The sequence below is a fragment of the Phaethon lepturus genome, unplaced genomic scaffold, assembly GCF_000687285.1.
Source record: "Phaethon lepturus isolate BGI_N335 unplaced genomic scaffold, ASM68728v1 scaffold8693, whole genome shotgun sequence".
In the NCBI taxonomy this organism is placed as follows: Eukaryota; Metazoa; Chordata; class Aves; order Phaethontiformes; family Phaethontidae; genus Phaethon; species Phaethon lepturus.
Window position 1 is genome coordinate 1 of NW_010528335.1, and position 12619 is coordinate 12619.

At 43.2% G+C, this 12619-nt stretch overlaps 1 protein-coding gene across 1 annotated transcript; it reads left to right on the forward strand.

Moving 5' to 3' along the window:
• The first annotated feature begins 326 nt into the window (after nt 1–326).
• On the forward strand, nt 327–6872 carry RFC2 (replication factor C (activator 1) 2, 40kDa). Its single transcript, XM_010283647.1, has 10 exons — nt 327–398; nt 1028–1069; nt 1486–1592; nt 2790–2891; nt 3469–3569; nt 4264–4421; nt 4795–4860; nt 5356–5436; nt 5781–5894; nt 6563–6872. Exons 1-10 carry the CDS (start codon nt 348–350, stop codon nt 6671–6673), a joined length of 933 nt encoding a protein of 310 aa, XP_010281949.1. The 5' UTR covers nt 327–347; the 3' UTR covers nt 6674–6872.
• The last annotated feature ends 5747 nt before the right edge of the window (nt 6873–12619 follow it).

Below are 12619 nucleotides of genomic sequence, written 5' to 3' on the forward strand. Positions count from 1 at the left end.
GCCGTGCCTTAGCCATTCGGCAGCGCACAGGGCGGCGTCTCCTCAGCCCTGCTGTCAGCCTCAGGCACCAAGCTCGTGTCCAGGTTGAGCATGTTTTTCTTCCTTTTCCTTTTTTTGTAGTAACCGAAGTAAAACAAGCACTGAGCAGTCAGTGTTGTGGAATGCTGCGCTGGGCAGTGGGAGGGGAGCCCTACAGCGTTTGCACTAAAGACACATCAAGTCATCCTTGTCCCCTGTAACCTTAACGTACTTCTCCTTTTCTATCAGCGTAAAGCTCCATTAAAGTTTTATTAAACGTGCTGAAGCGTGTGGGGTTTTGCTTTTACAGGGTGGAAAAATACAGACCCATGAAATTATGTGAAATCGTTGGAAATGAAGACACTGTAAGCAGGTTGGAGGTGTGTAGCTGTCCCTTTATCTTTTTATGGGTTAGCTCAGAAAACATAGTTCTGCATAGATCCACAGACCAATAAAAGCACTTTTGTATTTTTACATCCATACTTGAGTATATGGATGAAGCCTTTCTGATTTACTTAAGAAATGGTTTAGGACATGTTTGAATGGTATTCTAAGGAAATATGCCTTCTTGAGTTGGGATATTGTTTAAATTGGCCCTGTTTTGATACACTTAGAAAATTTGTAGCTGTTACAATATTATTGTTTCAAAGAATTAATATAATTTATATAACAACAGAGAGAAACATAGAAATAACGTTTTTCTAGAAGAAAAATATTTTCCTTGGCAAATTAGTTTGTAAATCCAGTATTTGTTAACAGAAAGCTTATACTAGCAAACACGTGTAACAGATGCAAAGGAAAGATGAGTGCTAAAGACCTGTGAGATGAAGTACTTTTAAGTATTCCCATATTATTCTAGAGACCGACTTCTTATGGTTCAATTAAAAAAAATGAAAGCAGGAGGGAAAAGAATGGGCTAGCTCTGTTTCTCATGCTCGAAATAGAATAGAATTAGAAACTATTTTTCGCACTGTTTTCTTACATAATTTTTTTTCTTGTTCTATCATAGGTTTTTGCAAAAGAGGGGAACGTACCAAATATTATAATTGCTGTACGTATTACTGTGTTGTACTGTATTATGCTGTGTTGGTCCTGGCTTATGAAATCTAGCCATAATAGCCTCCCAGTATGGACTTGCATTGTGCCTGCATGTGTTGGTAAGAGAGATGTTGACTGTATGATCACAAGAGCAGTGTTCTTGGCAGAATATACAAGTAGTGAACAACCTTCTGTTAAAAACTAACTTGGGCCCTAGCTGCCCGTTGAAACACGTCTTGTGCTTCTCCCTGCAGTGTTTCTCTCCTCTGTTGGAGGCACGATCCTGAACTCGGGCGGCCTCTAGTCTTGATGTTCTCGCTGCAGTTCTTCTGTTGCAGCTATTTTTCGTGACGGAGGACCTTTGTAAATAGTACAGCTTGGAAAATGACATTAAACTTACCAGCGATTGCTGCGTTGTTACATTTCTAGGGTCCCCCAGGAACGGGTAAAACCACCAGTATCCTCTGCCTGGCTCGTGCTCTGCTTGGTCCTGCATTAAAGGATGCTGTTTTGGAGCTGAATGCCTCAAATGACAGGTGAGAATGAATAAACTTTATTAAACTTTTAATGAAGAAGCAAGTACCCATTTTTGTTTTTAGTTCAACTCAGGCTGGCTTGATAGGCTTAATGCCATATTAAGGCCTCTAGTACTTACTTTAATGCAGTTTTTACAACTAAAACTTAGGCAATCTTTGGTGTCCAGCTATCAACATAGATATTACTACTTGATGTTTTATAAACTTGATAGATCCCTTCATGCACAAAAATAGAAACAGATGGAGTGCAGAATCCATAATGGTACTGTTTTCTGGAATTTACTTTAAAGAGTTAAGCTTCCTGCATTCATCAAGATCCTCCTAAGAATGAAAAGGGAGCAAGTTGTTTGTAATGAAACTCTTCAGTGCTTAGGAAAAAAAGTGAAGTGGTAGAAATTAGGGCTATAAGGGCAGTTGGGGATTAAAATGTAGGATAAGGGTGTTAGGTATGTAGAGGACACTGACTCTACCCCAAGGGTCAGGCACTAAGGGCTAATTATATTTCCCAAATTCTGTAGCAGACCAGTCCTGAAGTATTCCGAGGACGTTTCCTGGAGGGTTGTTTATGAGTACAATACGTTTTACCTGTCTTTGTTAATATTGGTTATAGAAGAGCTATAGAATCGCAACATTAGAAACATAAATAGAAAAAAAAAAGTAAACCTCTTTATTTTTAAAATAAAGGATTGTTGGAACTCTGTCTAGGAAAGTGTCCATGTTGTACTAAAATGACGCAGTCTATCCAGCTGTTTTTCTTAAACTCTTCTGAGTTATATCTGGGTCTGTGGACGTAGCTGTGTGAAGCACTGGCAAAATAGCAAAGCAGTCTTCAATGCTTTCGCTCCTGTTCATTTATTACCCCTACCTTTTGCCAAACATAAGTCCTTTTATAGTGCTACTGTAAGTGAAGTTACTAAGATAGATATAGATATATATAGAGAGAGAGATATATACTGATAGTGCTAAATTATTTCTTCAAAACCTCCAAAAACGAGGACCATTGGCATTTAAATCTGAATCAGGCAGCCTGGCTTACAGCATGGCTTCACAACAGTTATACTGGCACAGCTGAAGGGGCAGGAACAAACAGCGGGAGAATAGGGAGCTCAGGAATGCTTCCGCCACTGTGGCTGCTGAATAAAATCCGTGATGTAATTTCACCCAACTGATCATGAATCACTTGAATTATTGTTCCAGAGGCATTGATGTTGTGAGAAACAAAATCAAAATGTTTGCCCAGCAAAAAGTCACACTTCCAAAAGGGCGGCATAAAATAATCATCCTTGATGAAGCAGACAGGTATGCTGTTTTTTTTCTTGACCTCAGCTACTATGTGAAATGCATTGTATCTGTCCTCTCTGCGGAGCTGCGGCTTTGGACGGTCTTACGTGTTTCTATCAGGCTATCAAAAATATTTTGGTAGGAAATAAATATGCATTCTTATGAGATTACTCATACCACGCAGAGATCATTGCTTCAAAGAAGATGCTAAATATTGGGGTGAAAGACTTTGTGATTTAGCTGGATGTGAAATAGCATCTTCCAGTTTACTGTTTTTTTCTCTTTGAAAAGAGTCTGGCTTATGTAGACAATGTCACTGGATGAAAACAGGACTTTCTACTTAGTAGAAAGTAGTAGTCTTAGCAGTATTCCTCAGAGTGGTTAAATGGTTTAATTTTGTGTGTTAGTTTTATGGAGGTCTCGGTGACTACCTGCGTTGTGATTTGTTCACTAGTTTCCCAAGCCAGAATATCAAGTAATTTGCAAAGCACTGTCTAATATCAGTAAACTCTGAAGCTTATCTAAAAATAGGTATTAGGCTGCACCTACAAGTCAGTGAAGGGCAAAGTCTGTCCTAACGCCTTTTCTCCCTCAGCATGACAGATGGAGCACAGCAAGCATTGAGAAGAACAATGGAAATTTATTCCAAAACGACGCGCTTCGCACTTGCGTGCAATGCCTCTGACAAAATCATAGGTAACGTGCTGCTAGTCCCCGGGCGTTTTTGTCATATGTTCTCCGTACTGTTGGCTAACTTCCAAGGCAGTTTTCAGAAATACCTTAGATTCACTTGTTGCAAAAAACGTGGTACTTCTGAAAAATCAAACCACCTGTACAACCAGCTAACAAAAGAGTATATTTGTGTAGCCGGTGAACCCTCTGAACAGCTGTTTTTGATAGGTAGTGCTATGCATGTCTGCAGAAGCAGATTTCTCTTACTTTGGGCTAAATCTGCATCCAACTCTGCTACAGTTTAGGATGTTTGACGTATTGTTTACTGAGTATTGAACCTCTTTTGTTGTCCTTTCTGAAACAGAATCTTTAACATATTGTAGGCCCTTAGACTTTTCTTGTTTAGCTGTTAAAACAGCATGATAAACACACATACGTTCAGAAAACCAGAACAGAAGCAGCTGAGCTTCATAAATATTTGCACATATCTGGAAAAACTCAAGTAGCACGTTTGGGCTTGAGTGAAGGACTGTAACAATTGTATATGCTTAAGGAGATGCCATATTCTGTCTGGACCTGTTCTTTCTCTTTAAAAGATGACAAATGAAGACTTGGAAACTGAGATAGATTCTTCCAAGATGAAAACAATTGTGGGTTTTTTTGTTTTTTTTTTTTTTGAGAAAAGAGGGAAATGCTAATTACACATCTCTATCCTTAGAACCTATTCAATCCCGGTGTGCGGTGCTGCGTTACACCAAGCTGACGGATTCACAAATCCTTGCAAGGCTACTGAAAATTGTTGAGAAAGAGGATGTACCATATACAGATGATGGACTAGAAGCCGTTATCTTCACAGCCCAAGGAGATATGAGACAGGTAAAAGAAGAAAGGCAATGAAACAAAGACTTCTCTTTAAAGCAAAAAACACTTTGAATTGTGACTCTCAAGGATTTAGCTTTGGAGAGGTAAAGCAAAAGGGATGTGACCTGTGGCACAAGAGTAACTGAACTATTTGGTTTTGTGAGGTTTTAAGGTGGATCTGTGCCTTAAAAGTGAAGTGGTGGGAATTGGATACCGAATTTGTGGGAGGAAACAAAGCCTGTATACATCTGCGCTTTACTCTGTTGCTTAATTGAAAACTGCTTATTTGGCATCATTTTCTGAAAAGTGTATTTCATCCTGAAGAGGAGAGTGAGTGAGAAGTAGAGCACTTCAGAAAATAAGTGAAGTCTTATGTTTTCTTTCACAGGCTTTAAACAACTTACAGTCCACACATTCTGGATTTGGCTTTATAAACAGTGAAAATGTCTTTAAGGTTAGTAATAGCGTAAATCAGTGATGCTAGAAGTTTAGCACTACAGCTGTGTGAGACCTACAGTCAGATGTATCAGCCTTTGAAAGTGCTTTGCCAGTTTGCAGACAGCACTGTGTATGTAGCAATTGCAGCATCAGGCTGTAAAAAAGGTGCATGTGCCTTTTGAGAAGGGAGAGAACGCTCGCAGTCCCTAATGGCACGCCTGAGACTTTGTGGCTTTCCAGCTCTCTCAAAGCACACAAATCGCCTAACTGTTGCGAAACTTCACAGTGATAACTTTTGAATCTATTACTTGGGTGTTCTCATTTCGCGCTATTGAGTCTGCCATGGCAGGATAGCTGTGTTACCCAAAAAGTCATATTACTTAAAATTTAATCTGTATTATAGATTGTGTCTGATTCAGTACTTCAGCTGTATAGAAGCTTGGTGAAAATACCAGGGGTTTAATGCAGAATCTTCTAATATTTTGAAGTGTAATATTTCTCTCTGATACAGGTTTGTGACGAGCCTCATCCTCTGCTTGTGAAAGAAATGATACAACACTGCATAAATGCAAATATCGATGAAGCATACAAGGTTGGTTTTCATGTGTTGTGTCTGCATAGACAGATACTTTTTCTCTACAGAATTCTTGCTTGTTTTGAAGAATTCAATGTGTATTGTTTTTTAAGGTAAGGGCAATACCATGTAGATGAGCTGATGAATTAAATCCTTTTTTTGCAGGGTTCTGTTCAGATGAATAAGCCAACAAGCAAAAAACTAAGTTGTATTGAAATTACTTGCTAAACAACTGAGGTTAAATCATTTGATAAATAGTACATGCAGTTCCAGTAGTTATATACAGCTGTTCTAAAAATGAGCATACTTGACTCACCTTATAAGTTCTACAGAGAAATGAAGGATTATTCTTGCCTGCACAGATTCTTGCCCACCTGTGGCGACTTGGATACTCTCCAGAAGATGTGATTGGCAACATCTTCCGTGTGTGTAAAACCTTTCAAATGCCAGAATATCTGAAACTGGAATTTATCAAGGTTGGTACTTAACCTGGGTCCTTTTTAAGAAGAGGATGTGATCCCTAATACAGGGGCAGCCTCAGGGTTTTCTCTTTGAGATTTGCTATATCTTAGTGCAAAAAAAGTATTTCTAAATACTTTTTAAAGTATTTCTAAACTCATTACTGCTTGCTTTCCCACTCTGCGTTATCAGTTTGTCAGTAAGAATAGTCACTTTGAAGTCTAACCACCCATAGAAGTGCCAAGAGTCACTTCAGTGATACTAGATTTAAGAAATATAATGCTGGATGAATTTATTACTTACATCAAAGCCTCAAATAACTCCTTGAGAACTTTCTTCAAGACCATACTTGATTCTAGTCCAATAGATAGTAAAAAATTATATTATATTAACAGCCAGTTGACAGTGAACTGGTGTAATGGAATCACTCTTCACATTTAAAACCTGTCCTCAAATACATGCACCTTGCTCCTTACAAAGGAAGTGGGGAATTACAGGCTTCGATTTAAAACAATGAAGAAAAAATGCCATTCTAATTGGCCTGCATGAGAAGATATGCTTCTCTTAAGTTCGAGTGACTCTGAAGTTGGTCTCACACTGAGGGCTATGTTCTATTTAGTCATTAGTAATACTATACAAGGACTGTGGGAGAAAACAGAAGATTTTACACTGTCTCTATCACCAGGAAATCGGGTACACTCATATGAAGATAGCAGAAGGTGTGAACTCACTTTTGCAAATGGCTGGACTGCTGGCCAGGCTCTGTCAGAAGACCACAGCCCCTGCAGCAAGTTAGCTAGTTGACTGAGCTGGAGCCTGCATTCTGGAAGGTGAAGGCCCCGCGTGCAAGATCAGCAGCTCCCTGTGTGTCCCGAATTCTGCATGCAAAGAGCCTGTTGCCTTGGTTTTGCTAAATGGAGAAAAAATAACCAGGATCTATTGTAAAAAAGGTTTGTACTTTTTAATTTAGACCAATAAAGCTTTAAAATTTACTTTGACCCAAGAAGTCTTACCTGTTGTATAACTGAGGCAGAAGAGAGGACCAGAACGATGAGGTCTGTCTAGTGCACTCAGCAAAACTGCGTGTGGCAGTCGTACCACAACCTAACAGCAGGAGAAAGAAAAACTGAATCCCCTTGTTAGTGATTGCACTTCAAGCCTGGTCAGGAGTGGTGGTCTTACTGAGACCAAGCAGGAAAAGCTTTTTGCCCAAAATAAGGCAGGTAATGAAGTTATAATTGAGGCATGCTGAGCAGGTGCCACTCCTGGGTGCTATTTATGTGCTGTGGGCAAGAAAGGTATTTTCACCAAACATATATAGGAGAAACATTGCACATTTCTTAATGGTGCCAGCTACTTATTTTGGATATTGCTTTTGTAATCTTAAAAAAATTCACCAAATTCTGGGATGCTCTGCATTTGAGTTCTCTTTTCTGTTCCTGCTGTCCGGGTTAGGTAATGTCATTTTACTATAGTTTCAGCATACCAAAAAGCTACAGCATCATGCTTTCCTGTTTGTTCAGTTTTGGAAACCACCTTGCTAGCGCAGATGAGCAGTAAAGTGTGAAATGCAGAGTGAAAGGAAATATAAATTGAATTTGACCACCTCTGTCTCAGACTGGACAGCTGTATCTCCAAGCGGAGCTATCTTAATATAATTAAGTACATTCTGATTATAGCAGTCAAGCAAATCACGGTCGAAGTACAAGTTACTGGTGCCTGCACTTCACCCTCCCCATTCTGTTGACGCTTTCCACCCCCAGTATTCCGTTGCCCACACCACAGCTGTCTCAGAGCCACGCTGATCTTCACTGGCAGCGTAAATCAACTTCAATCTGGAGACCAGCCCTGGCACTGAAGCAGTGGCTGGTTACACCCTCCATTTCTCCAACTCGGGCGCAGGGGTAATGAGTTTCAGCAGCAAGAGCTGGTGCCATCATACATTGCCCCGTCAAGACTTTCTGCAGCTGCTCTGCCAGAGCCTGGAGACAAACCTTTTTAATTCAAAGTGCAGGAGAGCAAGTTAATTGACAGATAAAGCACAGACACATTTAAGCTTGCTCCTGACTAGAATAAAGCAAACAGCTCTTGAAATAGTGGATGTAATACTCTTAAGTACATTCTTCCTTCACTAGATATTTACTAAACTTACCTTTTGATTCCCAGCCAGTGAATTGTCACTACTAGCACAAACACTGTTAAATATAAACTAATAACTCAGTATTAAGGGGCTTAAGCTGCTGAGTTTTCTACAGACACAGCATCACAGCTCTTGTCCTCGAAGACTTAAATAAGGCACATTTTAAAGAGTAGGTTAATTTTCCTTTGGCTGTACATCACAGCCAGCCTACTATGTCTTTGCTTTCTAGTTAAGTATGCTTGCTGCTGGATGGGGAAGGCAGAGGTGTTACAGTGGAGGTTTCATAAAATAGCACACATCGTGTTAGGAGGACTCGTAAGGCTGGTCCTTACCCCACTGGATGAACCTACCTGTGCGTCATCTGGTTGGCTGTGTTGGTGCCAGCAGAAGAGTGAGAAACGTGGAGGCTCACAGTTCCTGTTCCTACCACGTCTAAGTGGTTTTCTTCTTGACTGTATTCTGTAGCCGCTTTTCAGCGCCAGTTTGGAGCCGACTCTCTTCCAGGCTAATCCTCTACAGCTCTGGGGGGACATCATCATACTTGCTTTTCCTGAGGAGAGGAACAGTATCATCCGAGAGGCCACCAGTGCAGCCCATCAGGTTGCTCACCCTCACTGCGTGCGGAGCTACCGCTTTCCGGCAGCTAGCGAAGGCTCCCCAGCTCCACTTGAAAGCCGCACCAGCAGTGCCAAAACTACTTTTCTAATGCGTCTTAAATTGAAAACAGGAAGTGAATTGCTCACTTGGCTGCCTACCTAATGTGAGGAAAGAGATACATGGACCCAGGGGAGGTGTCATTTCTCCTGGCATTACGTTCAGACAGCACAGGATCTGGCAATTTTGGTTTTGAGCACCAGAAATCCTTGCACACCTGAAAACGAGTCCTGAAAGGACAGTGCACACACTCACACGTGCGTTCTCGCTCGTTGCAGAGAAAAAACGTAAGGTGTTTCAGAACAAGACTGCAATAACATTGATGAAAGTTCCTGTAACAGCCCCTGGATACCTTCCAGCGTAATGAGGTCACTGGCTGAAAAGTACTTTGGGAGCTTTACGAAGCTGAGAAAGGATTTACCCATCGCTACAGCTGGCTGTTATGGAGAGCTGCCAGGGCGGGTATTTGCTCAGGCGCAGGGAAGATACTCCACACCCAGCTCCTGCCCTGCCTGCTTTTGGTCCACAACTTTCAAACTCAGATTTTGGCACTGGAGGAACCTTATACCAGGAAAATGTAGCTGGTCTAATCCGCCTCCCTGCTTAGCGAGGAGAGCAGTAAATCTTGTATTTTAATGTTTTGGCTGCACACTCACCTAACAGCTAGAACTTTCTGGGAGCTCTCTAGCTGGATCTATTACTGTGTGCCAAGGATCTTTTACTGCTGATAATCTTCTCCTAATCATTTAATGGCTCCCTCCGGTTACGAGATGAATCACCGGTCTGTGTAATGTCACTGCACCTCACTGAAAATGGAGCTCACACTTACCCTCCAGCAAAAAATCCAGTGTGCAGCACTTCATGGGAAGTGGGAGCTTCTTCAGGTGCTGAGTTAGTCACCAAGAATGAACCAAGGATGGCAATTCCATGGCCCTGCGAGGGCCGAGCACGCTGTTTTGGTAATGAAGGCACCTCCTTGTTTTCTCTGCCTGGGAGCCTGCGCAGAGCCCGCTGTGGCTGTCACTGCATCTGCTCCAGGCTCACCGGGATGCTGGTGTCCCCGACCTGTGCAAACTTTCTGCAGAGCATCTAAACATCAGGAAACCAGAGGGTGGGAGTAGAAGCTGGGCTGGGAGGAGCTGGGACAAGCAGAAAGCAGCTGTAGTTCCCTGCGACCGTACATCCCTAAAGCGCACTAGATTTTCGCTGTTGTAAAAGTCCTGTGGGAGCAGGAACAAATGCATTTGTAGGAGCTACAGGTAAATCTTCTCCTAAGCCAAACACCAAACCACCCACTGTTCCAGCTACACAAACGCAGCTACCCATGGTCTCAGCGATTCTGCTAAAAATACATGCAGCCAAGTCCTTTGCAGCGGGAAGCACCGGACATCCCCTTCTCCCGCTCCACGGGCTCGCTCGCCCTGAGCTCCGCTTCTCTGCTCGCGCTTACCTGTCCCGGAGACGTGAGCGTAGGCCACGTGCCTTCTTGAAGCATGGTTTTCTAAACCAATTTTGAGGAAGAAGGCTTTAAAGGAGCTACATTTTCTCCCTACCAGATCCCACACCCTGTTCTGTGTCATCTGACGCTCTCCCATCTGTCTCACCCAAACGTGCGGACGTCTGCGTCGTAGCAAACTGTAATAAACCAATGCTTTTTCTTTGGATGCTTTTCAATTTTAATAAATAAGTGGTACAAGAGTGCCAAGTCAGTGCCTCAGGGCTGAAGAGACAAGGGTTACGTTTCAGGGCTACAGCACTACTGAAAGGCTGGTGCAGCTTCTGAGGCTGGCAGCTGCGGCTGGGACTGGCTCGGTTGTTGCGGTGTCTTTGCATCATTATAAAAGGGATACTGAAACATGAGGAAAACTGCCAGAAACCGACACCGTGAATTACACGCTGTGGATAACGCAGGGATTTAGTCTTTAGCTTTTGTGAACAGGTTGGTATCTCATTTAGCTCCAGAGAACCACTGCTGTTGTAAAAGCAACCTCTGCCTTGCCAGCTCCTCTGCTGTAGGAAACCATGTCTGGAGGAGAGCATAGGAACTTGACCAGAACGTAATCCCTGTGTCTTAATACCATCGTGCATGAGTCACCCTGACAAATTAAGTAGCTGGCTGCATTACTGCTCAGCAATTTAAAGATTCATTTCATGCTCTACAGGAGAAAACATTGCACGCACTGGCCATCCTTCCTCGAGGAGAGGTGCCGGGACATGAGGCGGGATAATGAGCTCTTGGCTTGCCCGTGGTCACTGCCAGCCAAAGGGCTTTCTCCAGTAGCAGGTTTGCAGTTGGACTTCTGTGGGACTTCAAGCAGAGCATTCCTTCCTTTCAGCGGCACCCCTTCCACGTGATCTTGGGCACAATTTGGAGAAGGAATTTCAATGAGGGATCGAAGACGCCCCTCTCCCTGTGTGCATGCTTGCTGGGTGTGCTCTTACAGCTCAGCGAAGGACTTCTTCAGACTTTATGCAGAATACTTAAAAGAAAAGGGGGGAAAAAATAGTGAGTCGACTGACTTTTAATCCCTGCTTTCAACTCCTTAACTCTGCTGCCTGTTCTATTTTCTTTCCAAGGACGGATAGCGAGGTAGACTACAAAATGTCCATGTCTAAGCAGAAGCCCCAGCCACGCTCCCAGACGATGATATCCGAGCAGAGCAGAGGGCACAGGGGTGCCAGGAGCACATTTCTGAATTCACCCTCCCTTGGTGGGGAACTGCTGGCATTTATTGGACATGGGGATTTTATAGTGTTACTCTGCTATCAAAGGCTATAGCAGAGGCACCGCTGTAATGGCAAAAAGTGCATTGGCAATTTTAATTTACTTACAGAAGCTATTCACACATACAGCCACGACAGCATTTTGCTAGGGCTTATGACTGGAGGTTTTCCCAGAAAATCTGTTATCACCAGTGCTTTGCAGGACAGCTATTCCTCCCTCTTCTACTTTCACAGCATCATTTATCACTTTGAGGGGGTGGATGTATGGTAGCCCCTGTGCTGCTTTGATCATTGGTCTCCACGAAATCAGGTGCAGGCATTACAGCAGCTTTGCTAAATGTTTTGGGCATCTATGGGCCCTGACTGTTCCTCTCACAGCTCTGAAGGCTGTGGGCACCCTCCCCATTACAAATGGCAAACAGAGCAGTCTGGTGTGCCCGGTGCCACCAAGCCACTATCAGAGCGAAAAGCTCTCAGAAAAGAGCTGTGACTAACGCAGAAATGTAATCCCCTCCTCCTCGATTTTTTTCTGTGGAAGAGGGATAAATGCAGAATTACTTATAAAAGTTACCATTATAGCACTTTTCATTTTTTTCATGGATAATCTGGCTTCCTTCCTCCAGATGCTTAGCTAACACAATGCCAGGCTATTCCATAAACACCTTCTGAAAAGAAGTTGTTTCTCTGCAAAAAAGCAAGTTTCTCTGCAACCCCACCCGAAAAACTCCATTTTAATGATAATACTCCTGGTTTGCTCCAGCTCAAGCAAAGAGGGGTGCCTGGCAGCGAGGTACCGCTGCGGCAGGTTCCTCGGGCCGGGCATCCCAGCAGATGCTGGTGTTGGAGCGTGGGGTGCAGCGGGTGTCGGTGGGCAGGGGAAGACGCCTCCGGCAGGCTGAGCTGTATTTGCTACCAGCCAGACCACGTGCGTGGGCCGTTGGGAGGCAATTTGCGTGCCGCGGCCGACACACATCGAATCCTTGACCAAAACCCACAACCTGCCTTTGGTGCAGCTTCCCCTCCAGCACAGTGTTTGTCAGAGCTAACAACGGGACGGGCTGCTGAAGCTCAAAGCAAACGCCATAACGTGGAGCGTAGGGTGGCTGTGCTTTGCATGGTGGGGACAAATCTTAAATACTTTGCAGAGCTTCAGAAAGGTCTGATTTTTGGGGTCTGCCCAGTGCCGGTGCCCAGATCTATACATTAGCACAGCGGTGGGGTTTT

Excerpts from the sequence above, each read along its gene's own strand:
- RFC2 (XM_010283647.1), top strand. The coding sequence starts at position 348 with ATGAAATTATGTGAAATCGTTGGAAATGAAGACACTGTAAGCAGGTTG. Across the intron at positions 1,070-1,485 it reads TACCAAATATTATAATTGCT|GGTCCCCCAGGAACGGGTAA; the intron begins GTACGTATTACT and ends TTACATTTCTAG. Across the intron at positions 2,892-3,468 it reads ATCCTTGATGAAGCAGACAG|CATGACAGATGGAGCACAGC; the intron begins GTATGCTGTTTT and ends TTTCTCCCTCAG.